This window comes from Maniola jurtina, chromosome 10 (assembly GCF_905333055.1).
Source record: "Maniola jurtina chromosome 10, ilManJurt1.1, whole genome shotgun sequence".
Lineage (NCBI taxonomy): Eukaryota > Metazoa > Arthropoda > Insecta > Lepidoptera > Nymphalidae > Maniola > Maniola jurtina.
In genome coordinates, this window is record NC_060038.1 from 11,931,192 (window position 1) to 11,949,397 (window position 18,206).

Consider the following 18,206-nt stretch of genomic DNA (forward strand, 5'->3'; position numbering starts at 1 on the left):
TAAAATTGATTAATTTAATTTAGGCTGTAGGTACGTAAATAATTTATTATTCCCCTCTTTGGATAAATTGTTTAGTATTCCTTACAGCAATCGCAGCAATAGATGTCGTTGATACTTATTATATCCCCGTTTTGTATCTATTACCTATTAATGTACTTTTTCAAAAAACAGGTGGTAAATACGTTGCTGCGGGCATAGATACCGATATTTGAGTTGCAGTATTTTCAATAGGAGGTAAGTAATCCTGCGTTGGCACTATCTGTGCTGTTTGCCCTGTTACTTGTGTCTGAGTTGATGTTTGTTGTTGGATACTCGGTTGCAAGTAATTCGCACTCGGTCTAGACACAGCAGCATTGGTTTTACTTATTGTCGTTTGTTGTTGGGTACTAGGCTGCAAATAACTAGTACTCGGACGAGATACTTGGGCATTGGATGTGGTTGTTGTTTTTGTCTGTTGCTGGGTATTCGGTTGCAAGTAAGTAGACCTTGGTCCAGATACGGAGCTAGTTTGTTGTTGGGGTCTCGGTTGTAAATAACTGGAACTTGGCCCTGACACAGCAGCATTAGATGTTGTTATTTTTGATTGTTGTGGGGTGCTTGGTTGCAAATAACTAGTACTTGGCCCAGACACAGCAGCACTAGATGTTGTTTGTTGTTGGGTACTCGGTTGCAAGTAAGTAGCACTCGGCCCAGATATCGAAGCTGTTGTTGCCACCTGCATTGTTGTTATCGATGAAGTAAGCGGCGGGAGATATTCATCAGAAGGTGCAACTACTGGTGCTTCTGCCACGGTTTGAGTATTGGTAGTTACACTACCTCCACCAGATGTAGGTGGTAAATATTCCGGCGCATTGGTTGAGACAGTTTCGACTGCAGCAGTATTGGATTCTCTTGATGGAGCATCATATAGGTTCGATACTGAGGTTACTTTTTGCGTGCCTCGATTTCCTGTATTTTGTGGTTCATAGTTATAGCCACCTGAAGTGGATCCTCCGCTCGTCGTTACTGTATTAGTGGTGACCTTGGATCCAGTATTTTGTGTGGCACCACTATAGCTATAACCAGAGGAACCTGATCCTGAATTGGCAGAGATCGTCGACCCTTCTGATCCTGTAGCAGTGTTTTGTGCGGCACCACTGTACCTGTAGCCACCGCCACCTCCAGAAATGACTGCTGTAGCACCTGTTGTCACAGACGCAGTCTGAGGTCCACCGCTGTACTTATATCCGCCCGAGCCACTTTCTGATCCTGCTGTTGAAACTGAACCAGTATTCTGTGTGCCGCCACTGTAACTATAACCGCCAGATCCTCCTCCAGTACCCGCAGAGACCGACGTAGTTCCTCCTGTTAACACTGAAGCAGTATTCTGCGTGGCACCACTATACCTGTAACCACCTCCTCCGCCTCCACCTCCACTTTCTGAAGTAGTGGCTGATCCTGATCCAGTACTCTGAGTACCACCACTGTATCTATAACCGCTCGATCCTCCTCCAGTTTCTGTAGAAACGGCGTTGGCACCTCCTGTAGACACTGAGGCAATATTCTCTGCGGCACTATTGTACCTGTAACCACTACTTCCTCCTTCGGAAGTGACCGTAGTACCTCCTGATTTATAACCGCTGGTTCCTCCCCCAGATCCCGTAGAAACTGCAGTTGAACCTCCTGAAGATACTGAACCATAGTTATAACCAGATGACCCTGATCCTGCAGTAACAGTGGATGATATACTTCCCGTAGTTCCTGCTGTATTGGTCTGGGCACCGCTGTTGTAGTTGTAACTACCTGCCCCTGAGGTCGCTGCGGAACTGGTCACTGAAGAACCTCTGGAGTAGCCAGTATTAGCTGAGCCGCCTGCAGGTGCGGGGTATGCATAGTACATTTGTAGCGCCGACGTCCTGTCAACATTTGTGGCTTGAGTCGAAGCAACAGTTCGAGAAGGCAAATTGAAAGATATAGTAGGACGATCGTAAACATACCCAGCTTGGCGCCTTTCACGATTGTTTCCTACTCCAAACGCCGCATTCGTGCGAAGATATTGACAACTTGATCCAACAAATAGAATACACAACAGAACTGTAAGACATTGAAAACATGTGCCCATTTTAAGAACAAACGCTTGAAGGCGGTTCTAGCTCAGTTCAACTGGATTTATAATATTCATGAGAAAGCTGTTTCGTGACATTATGAAATACGCACTTCCATACTTAACCCTAGGACTGCATCGAATCTACCTTATAATATTTCAAAAGCATTTACTAGAATAATATTATTTGAATCCCTTTAGCACAGATGCGAGTTAGAAAGACTTTTTTGTTCTCCTATTTGCCCCGCACTACGTCATCCCTGAACCTGTGACCTAGAATCCTACATCAGCCAAGTTTCGAAGTCTAGAAGACTCTTAGCAAGTAGTTGAATTTGCTCACCTTTCTCAGGCCAGAATGTTCTTATTATCCTGCACCGAATCCTATAAAGGCAATATACTCGTAATAGTAAGGTTCCTATACTTACCTACCTTATGTTAAATTGTTGCATACGCATACGTACAGTGACCGACAAACGAGTAGGTGAATGCGTCGCGAGCATAGATGGTCGAGAGTCGATTTTTAGGTTTCTCTGGGAGACCGAAGGGGGTACTAGGTATTTCACATTTTTTTACATAACTATAATAGGTCCTGCATCAAACAGGTACCTAGCTTACGAACACAGTATGCACTAAAGGGTTTGTTTACAAGTTGAACCATCTTGTGGTTTGGCTAAATTATAACTTAGTAAATTAAATCCGCTTATAATTTTGTATAGTAGGTACCTTCCTACCTACCTACCTACTTAGCTGTTGTCACATCTTTGTGTGCTTTCAATTATGTCAAGGTATTGTTGTTTTAATTAAATATCTCAACCATTGTTTTTTAATCTTAGTACTTTTCTATACTTAGTGGTTTTCTTGACAGACATGACGGACGGACGGACGGACAGACAGACAGATAGACAACAAAATGATCCTATATGGTTTCCGTTTTTCCTTTTGGGAACGGAACCTTAAAAAACGGTCAAGCACGAGTCAGACTCGCGCACCGAGGGTTCTGTACTCGGGTATTTTTCCGACATTTTATACGATAAATCAAAAACTATTATTCCTAAAAATAAATAAAAATCAGTATTGGAATGTACAGGTAAAGGCATTTCGTATGAGACCCCACTTACTATAGTTATCTTGCTTTGAAAATTGAAAATACTAATTATTTGTTCATTCGAACACATTTTAATTTATTTTTTGTGATGTAACGACAAATTCGCGGTTTTCGGATTTTTTCCTTTATTTTTGCTATAAGACCTACCTACCTGTCAAATTTCATGATTCTAGGTCAACGGGAAGTACCCTATAAGTTTTCTTGGCTGACACGACAGACGGACAGATGTACATCATAGACAGACAGACAACAAAGTGATCCTATAAGGGTTCAGTTTTTCAGTTTGAGGTACGGAACCCTAAAAATCAGTACCTACTCAGTAGGTAGGTACTTAGGTAATATGGCCAATGACGTCATCTGAACTCTGAAGGTAACAGCAAATCGCTTGCAGTGCGTCGACCGAGACCAAAGCACATCAGACGCCAAGTGAAAGGATTCAGTTCCTCAGTTCAACTCAGTTGATTGGTGTCATAGAGTAGGATTATGGTGTTGATATCGTAACAGGTTGTGATTTGTGAACGTCTACCTACTTATTAAAATAAGGTTTGTATCAAAAAACTTTCTAGTTTAAAATTCAATGTAGTTTACCTACCTACTTCCTAGGTACCTAGGTAGGTCTTTGGTAGAGTGTAAATTGGAATAGGTAAGTACTAACTACCTAGATAATCGTTGCTAGACACTTATTTACATTCCTATTCTCCTTCAGAATAATAATTATGCTCACTAGCTGTAGCCTGCGACGTTGCCGTTGTCGTGGATTTAGATTTTTTTAAATTCCATGGGATTGTTTTAAAAAAGTAGCCTATTTAATATCTAGTCACTTCCCCGTCTTTAATCCATACTAATATTATAAATGCGAAAGTGTATCTGTATGTCTGTCTGTCTATCTATCTGTCTGTCTATCTGTCTGTCTGCTACCTTTTCACGCCCCAACAGTTCAGGTACTGACTACCTAAGCTACCTCGGTACTGATACCGAGGTAGCTTGCGTCCCTGTAATTGACATAGGCAACTTTTTCTCCCGGAAAATCAAACAGTTCCCACGGGATCTTTAAAAACCTAAATCCACGTGGACGAAGTCGCGGGCATCCTCTAGTTACCTATAATTACCCATGCAAAAAAAAATCATGTCGATCCGTCGTTGCTCCCTTACGGCGTGATTGAAGAACTCCAATGAATTCGTAACTCTAGGGTTGCCACTTCGACTCTGTTAGGAAAAAAATAACGACACATTTTTGGACCGATGGACGTCCACAGCTGAACACAATACTTATATAGTGATTTCCAAAATTCATTCTCTTGTAACATTCCATTTTTTCTCAATTACAGAAAATGGTGCTAAAACTATACGGAGTGTCTGACGGCCCGCCATCTATTTCGGTGAGGCAGGCTTTGACGTTATTGGAGATCCCGTTTGAACTGATCAACGTCGACTATGGTCAAGGAGAACACATGACTGCGGAGTATGCGAAGGTAAGAAACATCAACGTCTTCTTAACCCATCGTCAGTCCTCAACTAAGCGTCTCCTCCCAGAATGAAAAATGGTTTAGATTTAGGTTTTTTTAGATCATAATCCACTACGCTAGCCAAGTTCGGAGCGGCAGACTTCATACACCTTTGAGTTTATTCTGGAGAAGTCTCAGGCATGCCCATAATATTATGTGGTCTACTTCAAAATAAGGAAAAAAATGTTATTAGCCCTGAAATATCAACACTTAAGATGCGTAGCTGGCAAATTCCTTCAGCGCAACCAAAATGTGCTGAATAACTTTCAACGTAATAAAATGTACACGTTTGTAATTCTTAATTATCTATTCTATATTCCAGATGAACCCACAAAAAGAGATTCCTGTATTGGACGATGACGGGTTCTTCCTCAGCGAAAGCAATGCAATCCTGCAGTACATTTGCGATAAATATAAGCCAGGGTCTGATCTGTATCCACAGGAACCTAAAGCCAGGTACTTAGTTTTCAATTTTTTTTCAAAATCAATAGCATCAATGCTATTGATGCATTAGCACTAAAGGTCTGAGTTCCGAATTCAGAATTCTCTGCTCTGCAATCACAATTTTCTTTGAGATGGCTCGTATTTGCACACGCACTGCTGCCTTCAAAATATTACCATTATACTATTTCATTTAGATACTTTGATGGTTTAGTGTTAATTTTTAAGATCGGAATGTGAATCTCTGGGTGTGGAATCGAAAGCCATGTATCTTTATTCAAATCAATCTTTTTATAAAAAAAAGCCGTTTTCCTCGTCACGACCCCACCAACAGAAACCTATTTACAAAATTAATCAGGAAAATAACGGTTTATAATCAATTAATGTGGGTACCTAATTGTACTAATAAAACAACAGGATGAACGTCGGTAACGAATTTTTCCAGGGCCATCGTGAATCATCGGCTTTGCTTCAACCTATCAACTTACTACGCCAACATATCTGCATACACAGTAAGTTAGCATCGATTACCTACGTTATTTAAAAAAAAAGTGTAGTAAATTAATGAAATAATTCATATAAACTAGGAAATAAAAATAAGCACATACTTTCCACATAAATAGCAAACAAGCTCTTAAAGCTTGGCTCTTGAAAAACCCCCGTCCTGTAAAGGCTTAGTTCGTAAAAATGTTCTGACTTCTGACCTTGACGAACTTAAATATTCTGCAGACTACTCTAAGAGCAACAAATAGGAAGATTTTTCCCTGAATTAACGCAGAGCGTCGTTTATGGAAATTTTGCCAAACCAAGATTACTTTTACCCAGCCTTTACGAAAAAAAATTAATATTAATTTCAGATGGCTCCAGTGTTTTTCGACTATGAACGCACAGAATTCGGATTGAAGAAAGTTCACATGGCATTGGACGTTTTGGAAACGTATTTTGAGAGATCGGGAACCAGTTACGCGGCGGCGAATCACTTAACTATCGCAGATTTTCCTCTCATTAACACCAATATGACTATGGAAGCTATTGGTCTGGACTTCAGCAAATATAAAAGGGTAAATTTTGATTTGTTTATCTGAATCTCTGTGTCAGATTTCAATGAAATCAGTAGTAACTATAAGTAAGTACACTTTAAATTCTAGGTCTAAAAAATTTTGTATTTTGATATTGTAGGTTTAAATTTTTGGACATAAAGTGATAATGAATTATCATAGGTACTTAGGAGGTCTTGCGGAGGAGGGTTGCTTTAATTAAACAAGATAATACCTCGTTGAAAACAAGTTTAATATTATATTGTGATGGTTTTTACAGATCTCCAAGTGGTACAATGATTTTAAGAAGAATTATCCTGAACTTTGGAAGATCTCTGAAGGTGCGATGAAGGAAGTTCAATACTTCATGGAGAACCCTCCTGATTTAACACATTTGAATCATCCAATACACCCGGCGCGAAAAATTAAAAAATAAATGTATTCTAGGTTGGTAATCCTTTTTTCTGATCCTTTAAACCTTTTAGGAAACACATCTCTTCATAAAGCCCAAGCAGGAATGGGAGCAGCAATCGCTGTTGTTATTACACTGAAAAAAAAATTTGCATAAATTCCCTTTACCCATCCTGAAACAGCTACCCTAGGGTGTACATTCAGACATACGTTTCTGAGTATACACCCTAGCTAGGGTGTAGATAGAGTATGGTAGGTGTTTTAGGGTGGACAACGATTAAGGAAAAGGGGCTATATCTTCGATATTATTCAGCACGTACCCAACCTTCGATTCCATATACGTGATGATGAATTATCAATATCATCATGCGAAATCATAATCAAGTACAAAGTCAATATCAAATAGTAGGTACCTTGTTGTGGAAGGCTCAGTAAGCAAATTGATGTTCGAGGCAAGGTAAGCCTCGAATATCAATTTCGAAATTCGAATAAATTACTTAGATAAAAATATTACATAGAAAAAAAATCAATTTATATTCCTATCCCAAAACAGATATTGTAGGGTTTAAGCTCGGTAGCATGCATCTAACTACTCTGGACTAAAAAATGATTGTAAGTATCATACAAATTCCAATAAAATGGGGTGGATAAAATATGGGCACGCGTTTCCGACTTACGTACCTACGTCTGACTTTCACAAGACTTAGGGTTAAATAGGGTGGATTAACGGAATAAACCAAACATACTACCTCTGACAGATTATTATTATTATTTAAAACTAGCTGATGCCCGCAGCTTCGCCCGCGTGGATTGGTCAGATCCCCTGCAGCATCAGGATTGAGGAGTTGGACTCCAAATTTTTTATGAAACAATGTCGCAAAGTTCCTCTATCGATTAAAAAAGAAATGACGCAAATCGGTTCAGAAATCTCGGAGATTTCGGTGTACATAGGTAGAAAAACACAACTCCCTTTTTGAAAGTCGGTTAAAAAAGTAGCCTATTTTACGCCCTGGTCAATCCTCTACTTGCCTGTGAAAGTCCCGTCAAAATCGGTTCAGCCGTTCCAAAGATTAGCCTTTTCAAACAGACAGACAGACAGACAGACAGACAGACAAAAATTTTGAAAACGTGTGATTCAGTTATGGTATCGTTCAAATAACCATATGAGCTTAATATGAGGTAGTTATTTCGAAATTACAGACAGACACTCCAATTTTATTTATTAGTATAGAAACCGTAAAAGTGCGAGTCAGACTCGCGCACCGAGGGTTCCGTACTCGGGCATTTTTCCGACATTTTGCACGATAAATCAAAAACTATTAAGCAAAAAAACCTGTTTTAGAAGGTACAAGTAGGTACAGCCGTTTCATATGATACCCTACTTAGTATAGTTATCTTACTTTGAAAATTGAAACACTTTTTAATTTTTGTTTCTGTGGTGTAACCACAAATTCACGGTTTTTGGATTTATTTTTGTACTTGCGCTATAAGATCTACCTACCTGCCTTTCATGATTCCAGGTCAACGGGAAGTACCCTATAGGTTTTCTTGACAGACACAACAGACGGACATACAGACAGGTAGATAGACAGACAGACACGACGAACGGACTGACAGACAGACAGACTACAAAGTGAACCTATAAGGGTTCCGTTTTTCCTTTTGAGGTACGGAATCCTAAAAATACTGCTGATACGACAATACGACACAAATGTCCTAGTTGGTAAAATACACTTACAAATTCTCCAATTTCTGCGCACTTTTTGTAAACCCTTAAAAGATATTCCATAGGGGTTTCCTCAACACTCAAACTATTATTTTCAATTTGAAGAGGCATCGGTACGTCCTCTAAAACTATGATTATTCTATTCGTTAAATATGCATTCACATTGTAACTAGCAAAAACAATAACAACGAACAATGCAAAAACCATGCGAGTCATGGTAACTAGATAAGTAGGTATTTACAAATTCAAGTTATGCCTCGACGCGCGGAGCTTGTTGGCGACTGATGTAGTAAGAGGAAACAGCAAACAACATATAAAATGATTCATAAAAGCTATACTTATTTATCCTATATGCAAATACCTAGCATGCTATAGCGCACACTGTGAGTGGGTAGAGATAAGTAAGTTCGTTTTTAAAAGTTTTTTAGGGTTACGTACCTGAAAAGGAAAAACAGAACCCTTATAGGATCACTTTGTTGTCTGTCTGTCTGTCAAGAAAACCTATAGGGTACTTACCGTTGACCTAGAATCATGAAATATGGCCGGTAGGTAGGTTTTATAGCACAAGTAAAGGAAAAATCCGAAAACCGTGAATTTGTGGTAACATATCACACAAAAGAATGCAGGATGTAATTAGATTGAAATTGTTTTTCTTTTTAATGAGAAAAAAAAAAATTATTTTACAATTCATTTATTTTTTGTAACATTTAATTAGTGATGATCGATAATTATTTTAATTCGTAAACGGAGTTTCTTTCATTTAGGTATAATCAAATACCTAATTACATATTATTAACCTTTCTACAATAAACTAGTTAATTATAAAGAGAAAACCTTTGTATTTTTGTATGTTTGTATTGAATAGGCTCAAAAACTACTGGACCGATTTCAAAATTTCTTTTACCATTACTTAGAGGGATTCTTCCGAATCCATATAGGCTATATTTTATCCCGGAAAATAGATAGGATTTTTCATGGTAGTGAAAATTGTGGAGTAAGGCGTCGAAAAAACTGCCGTACGTTAACGATTCTCGCGAACGCTGCCTAAATGGTTAGAGATGTATGGTTGGCTTCTATAGAAAAGTTGTAGAATTCAATAATGCCTACAAAAAAGTCCGCGATAGTATAAACCAAACATTTATATTTTAGCCATTATAACCACTTTTCCATAGAATAAAAGTAATTAAAATTATTATTAGCCTATGTTTATTGATCATATTATCGTCAAATACTAATCCTTATCCAAATAAACTATTTATTGAGCAAGATTGTTTCAATAGCTATAAATTACTTTTTATTTTATTCCAATCGGACAATCCATTCAAAAGATATTACGAATTTAAAATTGTCGCACGACTCGCACGGCGAAACCGCAGGGGAGGGGGGTGCACATCTATGAAGCAGGTTATTTGTAAAATCGGTACATAAGCCGTGGACTTTAACTATGTTATTTTACGATAAATTATAACTTTGACTTGCACCCGTGCGAAGCCGGGGCGGGCCGCTAGTCTACAATAAATTGGTATCCCAAACATAGATTCAGCATTTATCTTAAATTTTATCTGAAATCTGAAGATAACAGGTGATAACAGCAAATCGTAATCAGCGCGTCGACCGAGGCCAAGAGGCCAAGTGAAAGGATTCAGTTCAATTCAGTCGATTGGTGTTGATATCATAACGGGTGTGATTTGTGAACGTCCACTTATTAAAATAAGGTTTGTATTAAAAAACTTTGTTTTAAAATTCATCGTAGCTAATAATGTATGGTAGTTATTTGATAGAGTGTAAATTGGAATAAACTTAGTAAATATGAGTAGTGAGTACTAAGTAGGTAACTAGATAATCGTTGCTAGTTCTCCTACAGAATTATCATGGTAACTAGCTGTTGCCATGATACCGTGGATTTAGATTTTTAAAAATCCCATGGAATCGTTTTAATTTTCTGGGATAAAGGTAGCCTAAGTATCTGGTCACTCTTCAGCTCGTTTACTATGCCCATGCAAAAAATCATGTCTATCTGGTGCTCCCTAACGGCACTAACGGCGTGATTGCACGATATGTAGGTACCTACTAACTACCTATCTAAGTATATGGGACTCAAAGTTCAGGAAAAATCACAGTCAAGCACAAAATTAGTATTTGAATAAAAAAATCGGTAGGTATGACCAATGATGTCATATTATCTGAACTCTGAAGATAACGGGAGATAACGGCAAATCACTTTCAGCGCGTCGACCGAGGTCAAGTCGCCAAGTGGCGCTTCAGTCCAAAAGGATTCACTTCAATTCAGTCGAGTGGTGTTGATATTATAACAGGTTGCAATTTGTGAACGTCTAATAAGGTAACCTAGGTACCTAGGTATTAGATCTTTGGGTAGAGGTTAGGGTAAGCTCAAAAGGGCTAGAATACAGAGCCATAAAACCAGTAAAAAAAATTTTAACAGTGTAAATTGGAATAGGTACCTAAGTACCTAGATAATCGTTGCTAGTCACATATTTACATGCCTATTCTCTTTCAGAATTATTATGCTAATTAGCTGTTGCCCGCGACGTTTTTTAATACGATTTTACGATTTTTAAAATCCTTAAATCCCACGGCATCGCTTTGATTTTCCGGGATAAAAAGTATTTAGTCACTCTTTAAGTCTTTTACTATACCCATGCAATAGCGGTTTGCGCAGGTGTATAACGGCTGAGATCTGATTTTAAACAAATCGCGCAGTCATTTAGGTAGGTACCTCGTATTCAGATTGGACTAGGTAGTAGATTGTTACGCGCATACTCCAAAAGATTCGTATCTCTAGGGTTGCCACTTCGACTCTGTTAAAAAGAATAACGACTTTTTTGACAAAAAGCGAGTTTTGAGGTGCCCTCAGATATATTTGAATACTTTCTTTTGCAAACATAACTCTAATCTAGTAGGATAATATTTTATAGTTGTGGCCCAATGGGTGAGATTTGTTGGTATTTACAACTAATTTCAATCTCCCTATGAACCTATTGCTATTTTCTTTACCTGCGTTGCTGCCCCAACCTATGGACGTCCACAGCTGAACACAATCCTTATATGTATAGTGATTTTCAACATTCATTCAAATGCTACATTCCATTTTTTCTCAATTACAGAAAATGGTGCTAAAACTATATGCAGTGTCCGAGGGCCCGCCATCTATCTCGGTGAGGCAGGCTTTGACGTTATTGGAGATCCCGTTTGAACTGATCAACGTCGACTTTGGTCAAGGAGAACACATGACTGCGGAGTTTGCAAAGGTAAGAAACATCAACATCATCTTAACCCATCGTCGGTCCTCAACTATGCACGGGGTCTCCGCTCAGAATGAAAAGGGTTTAGATTAGGTTTTTTTAGATCATAGTCCACTACGCTAGCCAAGTGCGGATCGGCAGACTTCATACACCTTTGAGTAGGTACCTATATTATGGAGAACTCTCAGGCATGCATATTTCTCACGATGTTTAGGGTAGTCAAATGAGCACTTATTGTGAAAAAAGTTTCGATGATAAATTAACTTTTGTCTTTTAACGATCTCCTTAGTGCGCTGATAAACGCCAACCTCTTAGAAGTATGGTTCTGGTTCTAGATTCAGTGGGGTCAGTTTGGGAATTTATAATTTCTGAGCTCAGGTCTAGTTTTTTTTACTCTTGTCGATATGGCAAAAAGTGGCTGCGGTGGCTCAGGTCTGGTTAGAAAACTACGGTTAGTTACTAGTCCATCTTAGCGGCAAAAAGCCAGGCCAGATATGATTAGCAGGTCGGTACGATACCATGTACCTACTAGGTATGATGATGCCTGTCTAGTGGTAAGAGTTTAACTAAAACTGCCTTATATCATTCCCAGTTACGAGTAGCTCGCTTCCATCTTAGTCTGCACCATCACTTCCCAACACGTGGAATCCCTGTCAATGGTTAATTTTTTATCAAAAAAAATCTATAAAATTATAACAGGTTGGATTAAGGTCACTAAGGCCCACTTCAGCATTGTGTAGCCCCCCAAGCTCCTTGATTAACCACCATCATCAACCCCCTTAATGAAAGCCAAGCCAGTCGCCATGCTGGCCTAATTTGGCGCTACGTTTACATGAGACTCCATAATATTATATGCAGTCTACCTACTTCGAAATAAGAAAAAAAAAATGTTATTAGGCCTGAAATATCAACACAAGATGCGTATTGCGTAGCAAAATCCAGATGTGCTGAATAACTTGTAAAGTAAAATATACAAGTTAAATTGTTAATAATATCTATTCTATATTCCAGATGAACCCACAAAAAGAGATTCCTGTATTGGACGATGACGGGTTCTTTCTAAGTGAAAGCAATGCGATCCTGCAGTACATTTGCGACAAGTACAAGCCAGGGTCTGATCTGTATCCACAGGAACCTAAAGCCAGGTGCTTAGTTTTTAAAAACTTAACAGTTTTACTTAATATCTCATAAGTTTTTACTTAATATATCTTAAGTCTCGTAATTTTATGGTTTCATAAGTTCTGAGTTCGGAATTCAGATTTTTATGTTCTACAATCACAGTTTTACTGCGCATAGTTGCGATGGCTCGTATGTCTGCACACGCACTGCTGCCGTCGAAAAATTACTATTATACAATTTAATTAAGATACTTTGATGGTTTAGTCAAGATTGCAATGCGGATCTCTGGATGTGAAATCGAAAGCCATCTAACTTTATTTAAATCAAGCTTTTATAACAAAGACGATTTTCTCGTCTCGATCTCTACCATCAACAGAAACAATTACCTATTTACAACATCAGTCAGGAAAATAACGTTTTAAACTCAATTAATGTAGGTAGTTGTATTAATGAGAACAACAGGATGAACGTCGATAACGAATTTTTCCAGGGCCATCGTGAATCATCGACTTTGCTTCAGCCTATCAACTTACTACGCCAACATATCTACATACACAGTAAGTTAAAATCGATAAGGTACCTACGGTATTTTATAAAACGCTTTGAAAATTCTGGGATATCATATCAAAGGGCAAATAATCACTTCATAGAAATCTGATGAACTTTGAAATAAAAATAAGCACACCCACACTTTCTACATAAATAGCGAGCAAACAGGCAGTTGGGTTGTCTACTTATGTTCAAATCAAACCCTGCTAATGTATGCACTACTATTTTTTGAAAAAATTGTTTATTTACTCTTGAATAACCCCATCTTATCAAAGCTTAGGAGTGCTCTGACTTTTGACCTTGACGTAATTAAATATTATGCAAACTACTTTGAGCAAAAAATAGGATGATTTTTTAAATTTACTTATGTAAATAAATATATTTTTTTTAACTATCTTGTAATAACGCAGAGCGTTGTTTATGGAAATTTAGCCAATTTACTCATCTTTTACGATAACACATTTAACATTAATTTCAGATAGAACCAATATTTTTCGACTACGAACGCACAGAATTTGGTTTGAAGAAAGTTCACATGGCATTAGATGTTTTGGAAGCATATTTTGAGACACTGGGCACCAGTTACGCGGCGGCAAATCACTTAACTATCGCAGATTTTCCTCTCATTAACACCAACATGACTATGGAAACTATTGGTCTGGACTTCAGCAAATATAAAAGGGTAAATTTTGATTTGTTAATCTGAATGATGCTCTATCAGATTAGATATTTGAAATCATCATTCGGCACACTGAAATTCTAGATCTAAAAATTTTAGGATTTATATAGGTCTAAAATTTTAAGACATACTTACATAGATAATGAACCTCCTGAGCAAGATCTCCAAAGTATTCTCATACTTTGTTTTAATTAAACACGATAATGCCTCATTCAAAACAAGTTTAATATTATATTGTGATCGTTTCTACAGGTCTCCAAGTGGTACAATGATTTTAAAAAGAATTATCCTGAACTTTGGAAGATCTCTGAAGGTGCGATGAAGGAAGCGCAATACTTGATGGAGAATCCTCCTGATTTAACACATTTAAATCATCCAAAACACCCAATGCGAAAAATTAAGAAATAAATGTATTCGAGGTTGTTTATCCTTTTTCTCTGATCCTTTAACCCTTTTAGGAAACGCATCTTTTCTTAAAGCCCAAGCAGGAATGGGAGCAGCAATCGCTGTTGTTATTACACTGAAAAAATAAATGTTAGCTTAAATTCCATTTACCTACCCTAGGGTTTACATTTGGACACACATTTCTGAGTATACACCCTAGCTAGGGTTATGATAGGTAGCGTAGGGTAGGTGTTTTGGGTGGATAACGATTAAGGTAAAGGGGCTATAAAACATATAAGAGAGTTATATTTTCCCCCAGACTAAAAAATTATATTAAATACTATACAAATTCAAATAAAAAGGGATTAATAAATGGACACGTGTTTGACGTTTGCAACTTATGTACAAACGTACATCTGACATACACCCAAGTGGTTGTTTTAGGGTGGATTAACGCAATAAGTCAAATATGCCACCTTTGACAGAATTATTATTTAAAAACTACCTACAATATTATATTAGGTACCTACAAACCTTTTTTTTTAAATAAAATACTCTTGATACGACAATACGACACAAATATAATATTATACAGGTACCTAGTAGGTAAAATACACTTACGAATTTTCCTATTTCTGCGCAATTTTTAGGTACATAGGTAGGTGTTTCCTCAACACTTAAATAATTATTATTATCAATTTGTAGAGGCATCGGCACGTCTTCTAAAACTATGGTTATTCTATTCGTTATTCGTTAAATATGCATTCACCTTGTGACTAGCAGAAACAATAACAAAGAACAATGCAAAAACTTAGCGAGTCATGGTAACTAGGTAAGTAGGTACTTAATTTGCAAACTCGAGTTATGCCTCGACACGCGTAGCTTGTTGGCGAATGATGTAGTAAGAGGAAACAACATAATGAAATGATTCACAAAATCTATAGTTACTATTACTATCCTATGCAAATACCTCGCATGATATAGCGCACACTGTGAGATAAGTAAGTTCGTTTTTAAGTTTAACTTTTTTGTATACGCGTCCCATTCATAGTTATTGATTCAAGCGGGACTTTAAAAATACAATCTGAAAAAGGGTATGAGACCCAGAGCTGTCTTACTGAATTTTATCACAAATGATTTTTTTAAAAGGTGTAAAAATTCTAAAAACGGGGCTAGGTATAATAATTAGTTATACCATACGTTGCAGTTGGTTTACAGAAATTCTAATATATTACCTAATATAATTATTTTTTATAAATTCAGCAAGGCCACCTCTTCCATTACATCTTCCAAAAGTCGGTCATTAATGCGGTTACAAAAAACATGCGTTGGCAACCCTGTTCAGGTCGTTTAGAACGCATAATGTACCTAATTAGATTTAAATTGTTTTTCGTTTTAATGAGAACAAAAACATAATTATTTTACAATTCATTTATTTTTTGTAACATTTAATTATTGATGATCAGTAATTATAATAATTCATGAATGAAGTTTCTTTCATTTAGGTATAATCAGATACCTAATTACATATTATTAACGTTTCAACAACAATTGCTATCGCCAATATTGATTCAGCACTAATAATAATAATTATTGGGTAAGCCTACATAAGTAATTAAATTTTGAATAAATAAATTAAATCGTCTCCATGTTACTAAGTTTTAAGACACGCATTTCTTCATGTACCCTAAACAGGCGTTGGTGCAGCAGTCGCTGTGGTTCATACACTGAAACAAATATAGAACTTATGAAACCTACTGGCTAGAGTTAGTTTTTGATTTATCGTGCAAAATGTTGGAAAAATAACCCGAGTACGGAACCCTCGGTGCGCGAGTCTGACTCGCACTTGGCCGGTTTTTTATTCCATTACAAGTTAGCCATTGACTGCAATCTCACCAGGTGGTTAGTGATGCTACAGTCTAAGATAGAAGCTAACCCCATAAATACTTACCCCTTATCGGTTTCTTCATTGTTCCGGAACAGCTTGCCGGCACAGCTTGCAGTTAGGGACAGGTGGTAACTATATAGCCACCAGCGTAACCACCTACCAGGCCAGACCGAGACAATTTCATCATCATCATCATCATCAGCCTGTGGATGTCCACTGTTGGACATAGGCCTTTCATAAAGAGCGCAACCACACCCAGCCCTCAGCCTTCCTCACCGCGTATAAGCAAACGTAGTGTGCGACGATATAAAGAGGCTGGTCACTGGTGGGAGGTGGCTGGATGAGAAAGGCTGAGACAATTTACAAATTATAAATTCTCAAATTGCTCCTGCCCGGAATCAAACTTGGGATCTTCGACTATAAGACCACAGCGCTCACCACTGCGCCCGGGATGTCTTCACAAGTCGTTATACCTACTTAAGAACCTAAATATAATATTATCAAGTCTACAAAGTTAAGCTCCGCCAATTTTGATATCATTTTTAGGGTTCCGTACCTCAAAAAGAAAAACGGAACCCTTATAGGATCACTTTGTTGTATGTCTGTCTGTCTGTCTGTCCGTCCGTCCGTCCGTCGTGTCTGTCAAGAAACCTATAGGGTACTTCCCGTTGACCTAGAATCATGTTTGGCAGGTAGATAGGTCTTATAGCACAAGTAAAGGAATAAATCTGAAAACCGTGAATTTGTGGTTACATCACAGAAAAAAAAAAAGTGTTTTAATTTTCAAAGTAAGATAACTATACCAAGTGGATATCATATGAAAGGGCTTTACTTGTACATTCAAAAACAGATTTTTATGTATTTACAAGCATAATAGTTTTTGATTTATCGTCGGAAAAATACCTGAGTACGGAACCCTCGGTGCGCGAGTCTGACTCGCACTTGGCCGGTTTTTTTATATTCTTAACTGTAGTGGCTATTGGATAGAATGATTTTGCATCATGATATTGTAAGATTATTCATCAAACTGGGTAGAGTACGGATGTTAACAAGTGACATACGGAGTTTCAATACTTACAAATTCGCCAATTTTGGCACACTGTTTCGCTAATACTTCCACCGGGGCAGACTCAAGTCCCAAGTTATTCTCCGACAAGTCTTGAGGCGCTGGGGCATCCTTCGTGAACACAGCTTCCAAATTCCTGCCTTGTGTAAGATATCCGTTCGTAAAATCACATGCGATAACAAAACTGACCAAGAATAGAACGAGACACGCACGGGCCATTGTTATTTCTAGTTTTGTAAATTATTTCTTTTGTAATTTGTAAATTATATTGTAAGTCCAACGGATTGTAAAATTTGTAAACGACTGTTGTAGGGTGGAGAGTCGGCAGTCCTTTTATGACTCTTTACTAACCTACTGTCCATACTCCACACCCGCATATAATGGGTTGTACCAATACCTACTTGGCTTGCGTATTTGTTAACAGTAAATGATAAGGTGCTATACCCGTTACTTTCAACTTCATCGACAGGGCAGGTTGTTTCTTTGTTTTTTTTTGTTTTTTATTTTTTAGTTAGAAAAATACACATAAAATCTGATTTAGGTTAGGACCTATCCTATCTATCCTTAGGGCGATTGTGCACTCATTCGTATTCGATTTCGTAAAATTACGATTCAAATTGGCCGCCATACAAAATGTACACTCATTCGTTTTTTACGAAAACGAATACGAACTGAATACGAATGAGTGCACTTTTTTTTATTCAGATAAAAGTTAGCCCTTGACTGCCATCTCACCTGGTGCTAAGTGAACTGATGATGTAATCTAAGATGGAAGCGGGCTACCTGGAAAGGGTATGGCAATTTTTCATTAAACCTTTGATTTCTACACGGCATCGTTCCGGAATGTTAAATCGCTTGGCGGACCTGTTTTGCCAGTAGGGTGGTAAGTGGTAACTAGCCACGACCGAAGCTCCCACCAAACCAGACCAGAAGAAATTATTAAAATTCAA

General features: G+C 37.7%; 4 protein-coding genes across 8 annotated transcripts; 2 read left to right on the forward strand and 2 right to left on the reverse strand.

Annotated features, from left to right (window-relative positions):
• Positions 1 to 86: 86 nt before the first annotated feature.
• Positions 87 to 2,249, reverse strand: LOC123868948 (sericin 1-like). The gene is made up of 2 exons (XM_045911660.1): positions 1,977 to 2,249; positions 87 to 1,895 (listed from the first exon to the last, which is right to left on the reverse strand). The coding sequence occupies exons 1-2, from the start codon at positions 2,099 to 2,101 to the stop codon at positions 161 to 163; spliced, it is 1,860 nt and encodes a 619-aa protein (XP_045767616.1). The 5' UTR covers positions 2,102 to 2,249; the 3' UTR covers positions 87 to 160.
• LOC123868958 (glutathione S-transferase 1-1-like) lies at positions 181 to 6,623 on the forward strand. Of its 3 annotated transcripts, none has more exons than XM_045911678.1 (6): positions 181 to 234; positions 4,517 to 4,660; positions 5,016 to 5,149; positions 5,580 to 5,646; positions 5,992 to 6,195; positions 6,452 to 6,623. In XM_045911678.1, the coding sequence occupies exons 2-6, from the start codon at positions 4,520 to 4,522 to the stop codon at positions 6,605 to 6,607; spliced, it is 702 nt and encodes a 233-aa protein (XP_045767634.1). In that variant the 5' UTR covers positions 181 to 234; positions 4,517 to 4,519; the 3' UTR covers positions 6,608 to 6,623. The 3 variants fall into 3 exon arrangements, with proteins under 3 accessions (XP_045767634.1, XP_045767633.1, XP_045767632.1); XM_045911677.1 differs by lacking the exon at positions 181 to 234 and adding an exon at positions 3,559 to 3,731 and having other exon boundaries at positions 5,580 to 5,649; positions 5,995 to 6,195; XM_045911676.1 differs by lacking the exon at positions 181 to 234 and adding an exon at positions 3,559 to 3,731.
• A 3,301-nt stretch (positions 6,624 to 9,924) lies between these two features.
• On the forward strand, positions 9,925 to 14,343 carry LOC123868956 (glutathione S-transferase 1-1-like). 2 transcript variants are annotated; one of them, XM_045911674.1, is made up of 6 exons: positions 9,925 to 10,023; positions 11,434 to 11,577; positions 12,583 to 12,716; positions 13,181 to 13,247; positions 13,718 to 13,921; positions 14,171 to 14,343. In XM_045911674.1, exons 2-6 carry the CDS (start codon positions 11,437 to 11,439, stop codon positions 14,324 to 14,326), a joined length of 702 nt encoding a protein of 233 aa, XP_045767630.1. In that variant the 5' UTR covers positions 9,925 to 10,023; positions 11,434 to 11,436; the 3' UTR covers positions 14,327 to 14,343. The 2 variants fall into 2 exon arrangements, with proteins under 2 accessions (XP_045767630.1, XP_045767631.1); XM_045911675.1 differs by lacking the exon at positions 9,925 to 10,023 and adding an exon at positions 10,561 to 10,649.
• An 11-nt stretch (positions 14,344 to 14,354) lies between these two features.
• On the reverse strand, positions 14,355 to 17,642 carry LOC123868966 (conotoxin ArMKLT2-032-like). Of its 2 annotated transcripts, none has more exons than XM_045911689.1 (2): positions 17,269 to 17,642; positions 14,355 to 14,438 (listed from the first exon to the last, which is right to left on the reverse strand). In XM_045911689.1, exons 1-2 carry the CDS (start codon positions 17,473 to 17,475, stop codon positions 14,373 to 14,375), a joined length of 273 nt encoding a protein of 90 aa, XP_045767645.1. In that variant the 5' UTR covers positions 17,476 to 17,642; the 3' UTR covers positions 14,355 to 14,372. The 2 variants fall into 2 exon arrangements, with proteins under 2 accessions (XP_045767645.1, XP_045767643.1); XM_045911687.1 differs by lacking the exon at positions 14,355 to 14,438 and adding an exon at positions 15,719 to 16,029 and having other exon boundaries at positions 17,269 to 17,636.
• Between the last annotated feature and the right edge of the window lie 564 nt (positions 17,643 to 18,206).

Excerpts from the sequence above, each read along its gene's own strand:
- LOC123868948 (XM_045911660.1), bottom strand. The coding sequence starts at position 2,101 with ATGGGCACATGTTTTCAATGTCTTACAGTTCTGTTGTGTATTCTATTT. Across the intron at positions 1,896-1,976 it reads CGTGAAAGGCGCCAAGCTGG|GACGTCGGCGCTACAAATGT; the intron begins GTATGTTTACGA and ends AAATGTTGACAG.
- LOC123868958 (XM_045911678.1), top strand. The coding sequence starts at position 4,520 with ATGGTGCTAAAACTATACGGAGTGTCTGACGGCCCGCCATCTATTTCG. Across the intron at positions 5,647-5,991 it reads CCAACATATCTGCATACACA|ATGGCTCCAGTGTTTTTCGA; the intron begins GTAAGTTAGCAT and ends TATTAATTTCAG. Across the intron at positions 6,196-6,451 it reads ACTTCAGCAAATATAAAAGG|ATCTCCAAGTGGTACAATGA; the intron begins GTAAATTTTGAT and ends TGGTTTTTACAG.
- LOC123868956 (XM_045911674.1), top strand. The coding sequence starts at position 11,437 with ATGGTGCTAAAACTATATGCAGTGTCCGAGGGCCCGCCATCTATCTCG. Across the intron at positions 11,578-12,582 it reads TGACTGCGGAGTTTGCAAAG|ATGAACCCACAAAAAGAGAT; the intron begins GTAAGAAACATC and ends TCTATATTCCAG. Across the intron at positions 13,922-14,170 it reads ACTTCAGCAAATATAAAAGG|GTCTCCAAGTGGTACAATGA; the intron begins GTAAATTTTGAT and ends TCGTTTCTACAG.
- LOC123868966 (XM_045911689.1), bottom strand. The coding sequence starts at position 17,475 with ATGGCCCGTGCGTGTCTCGTTCTATTCTTGGTCAGTTTTGTTATCGCA. Across the intron at positions 14,439-17,268 it reads GTGCCAAAATTGGCGAATTT|TGTAATAACAACAGCGATTG; the intron begins GTAAGTATTGAA and ends TTATTTTTTCAG.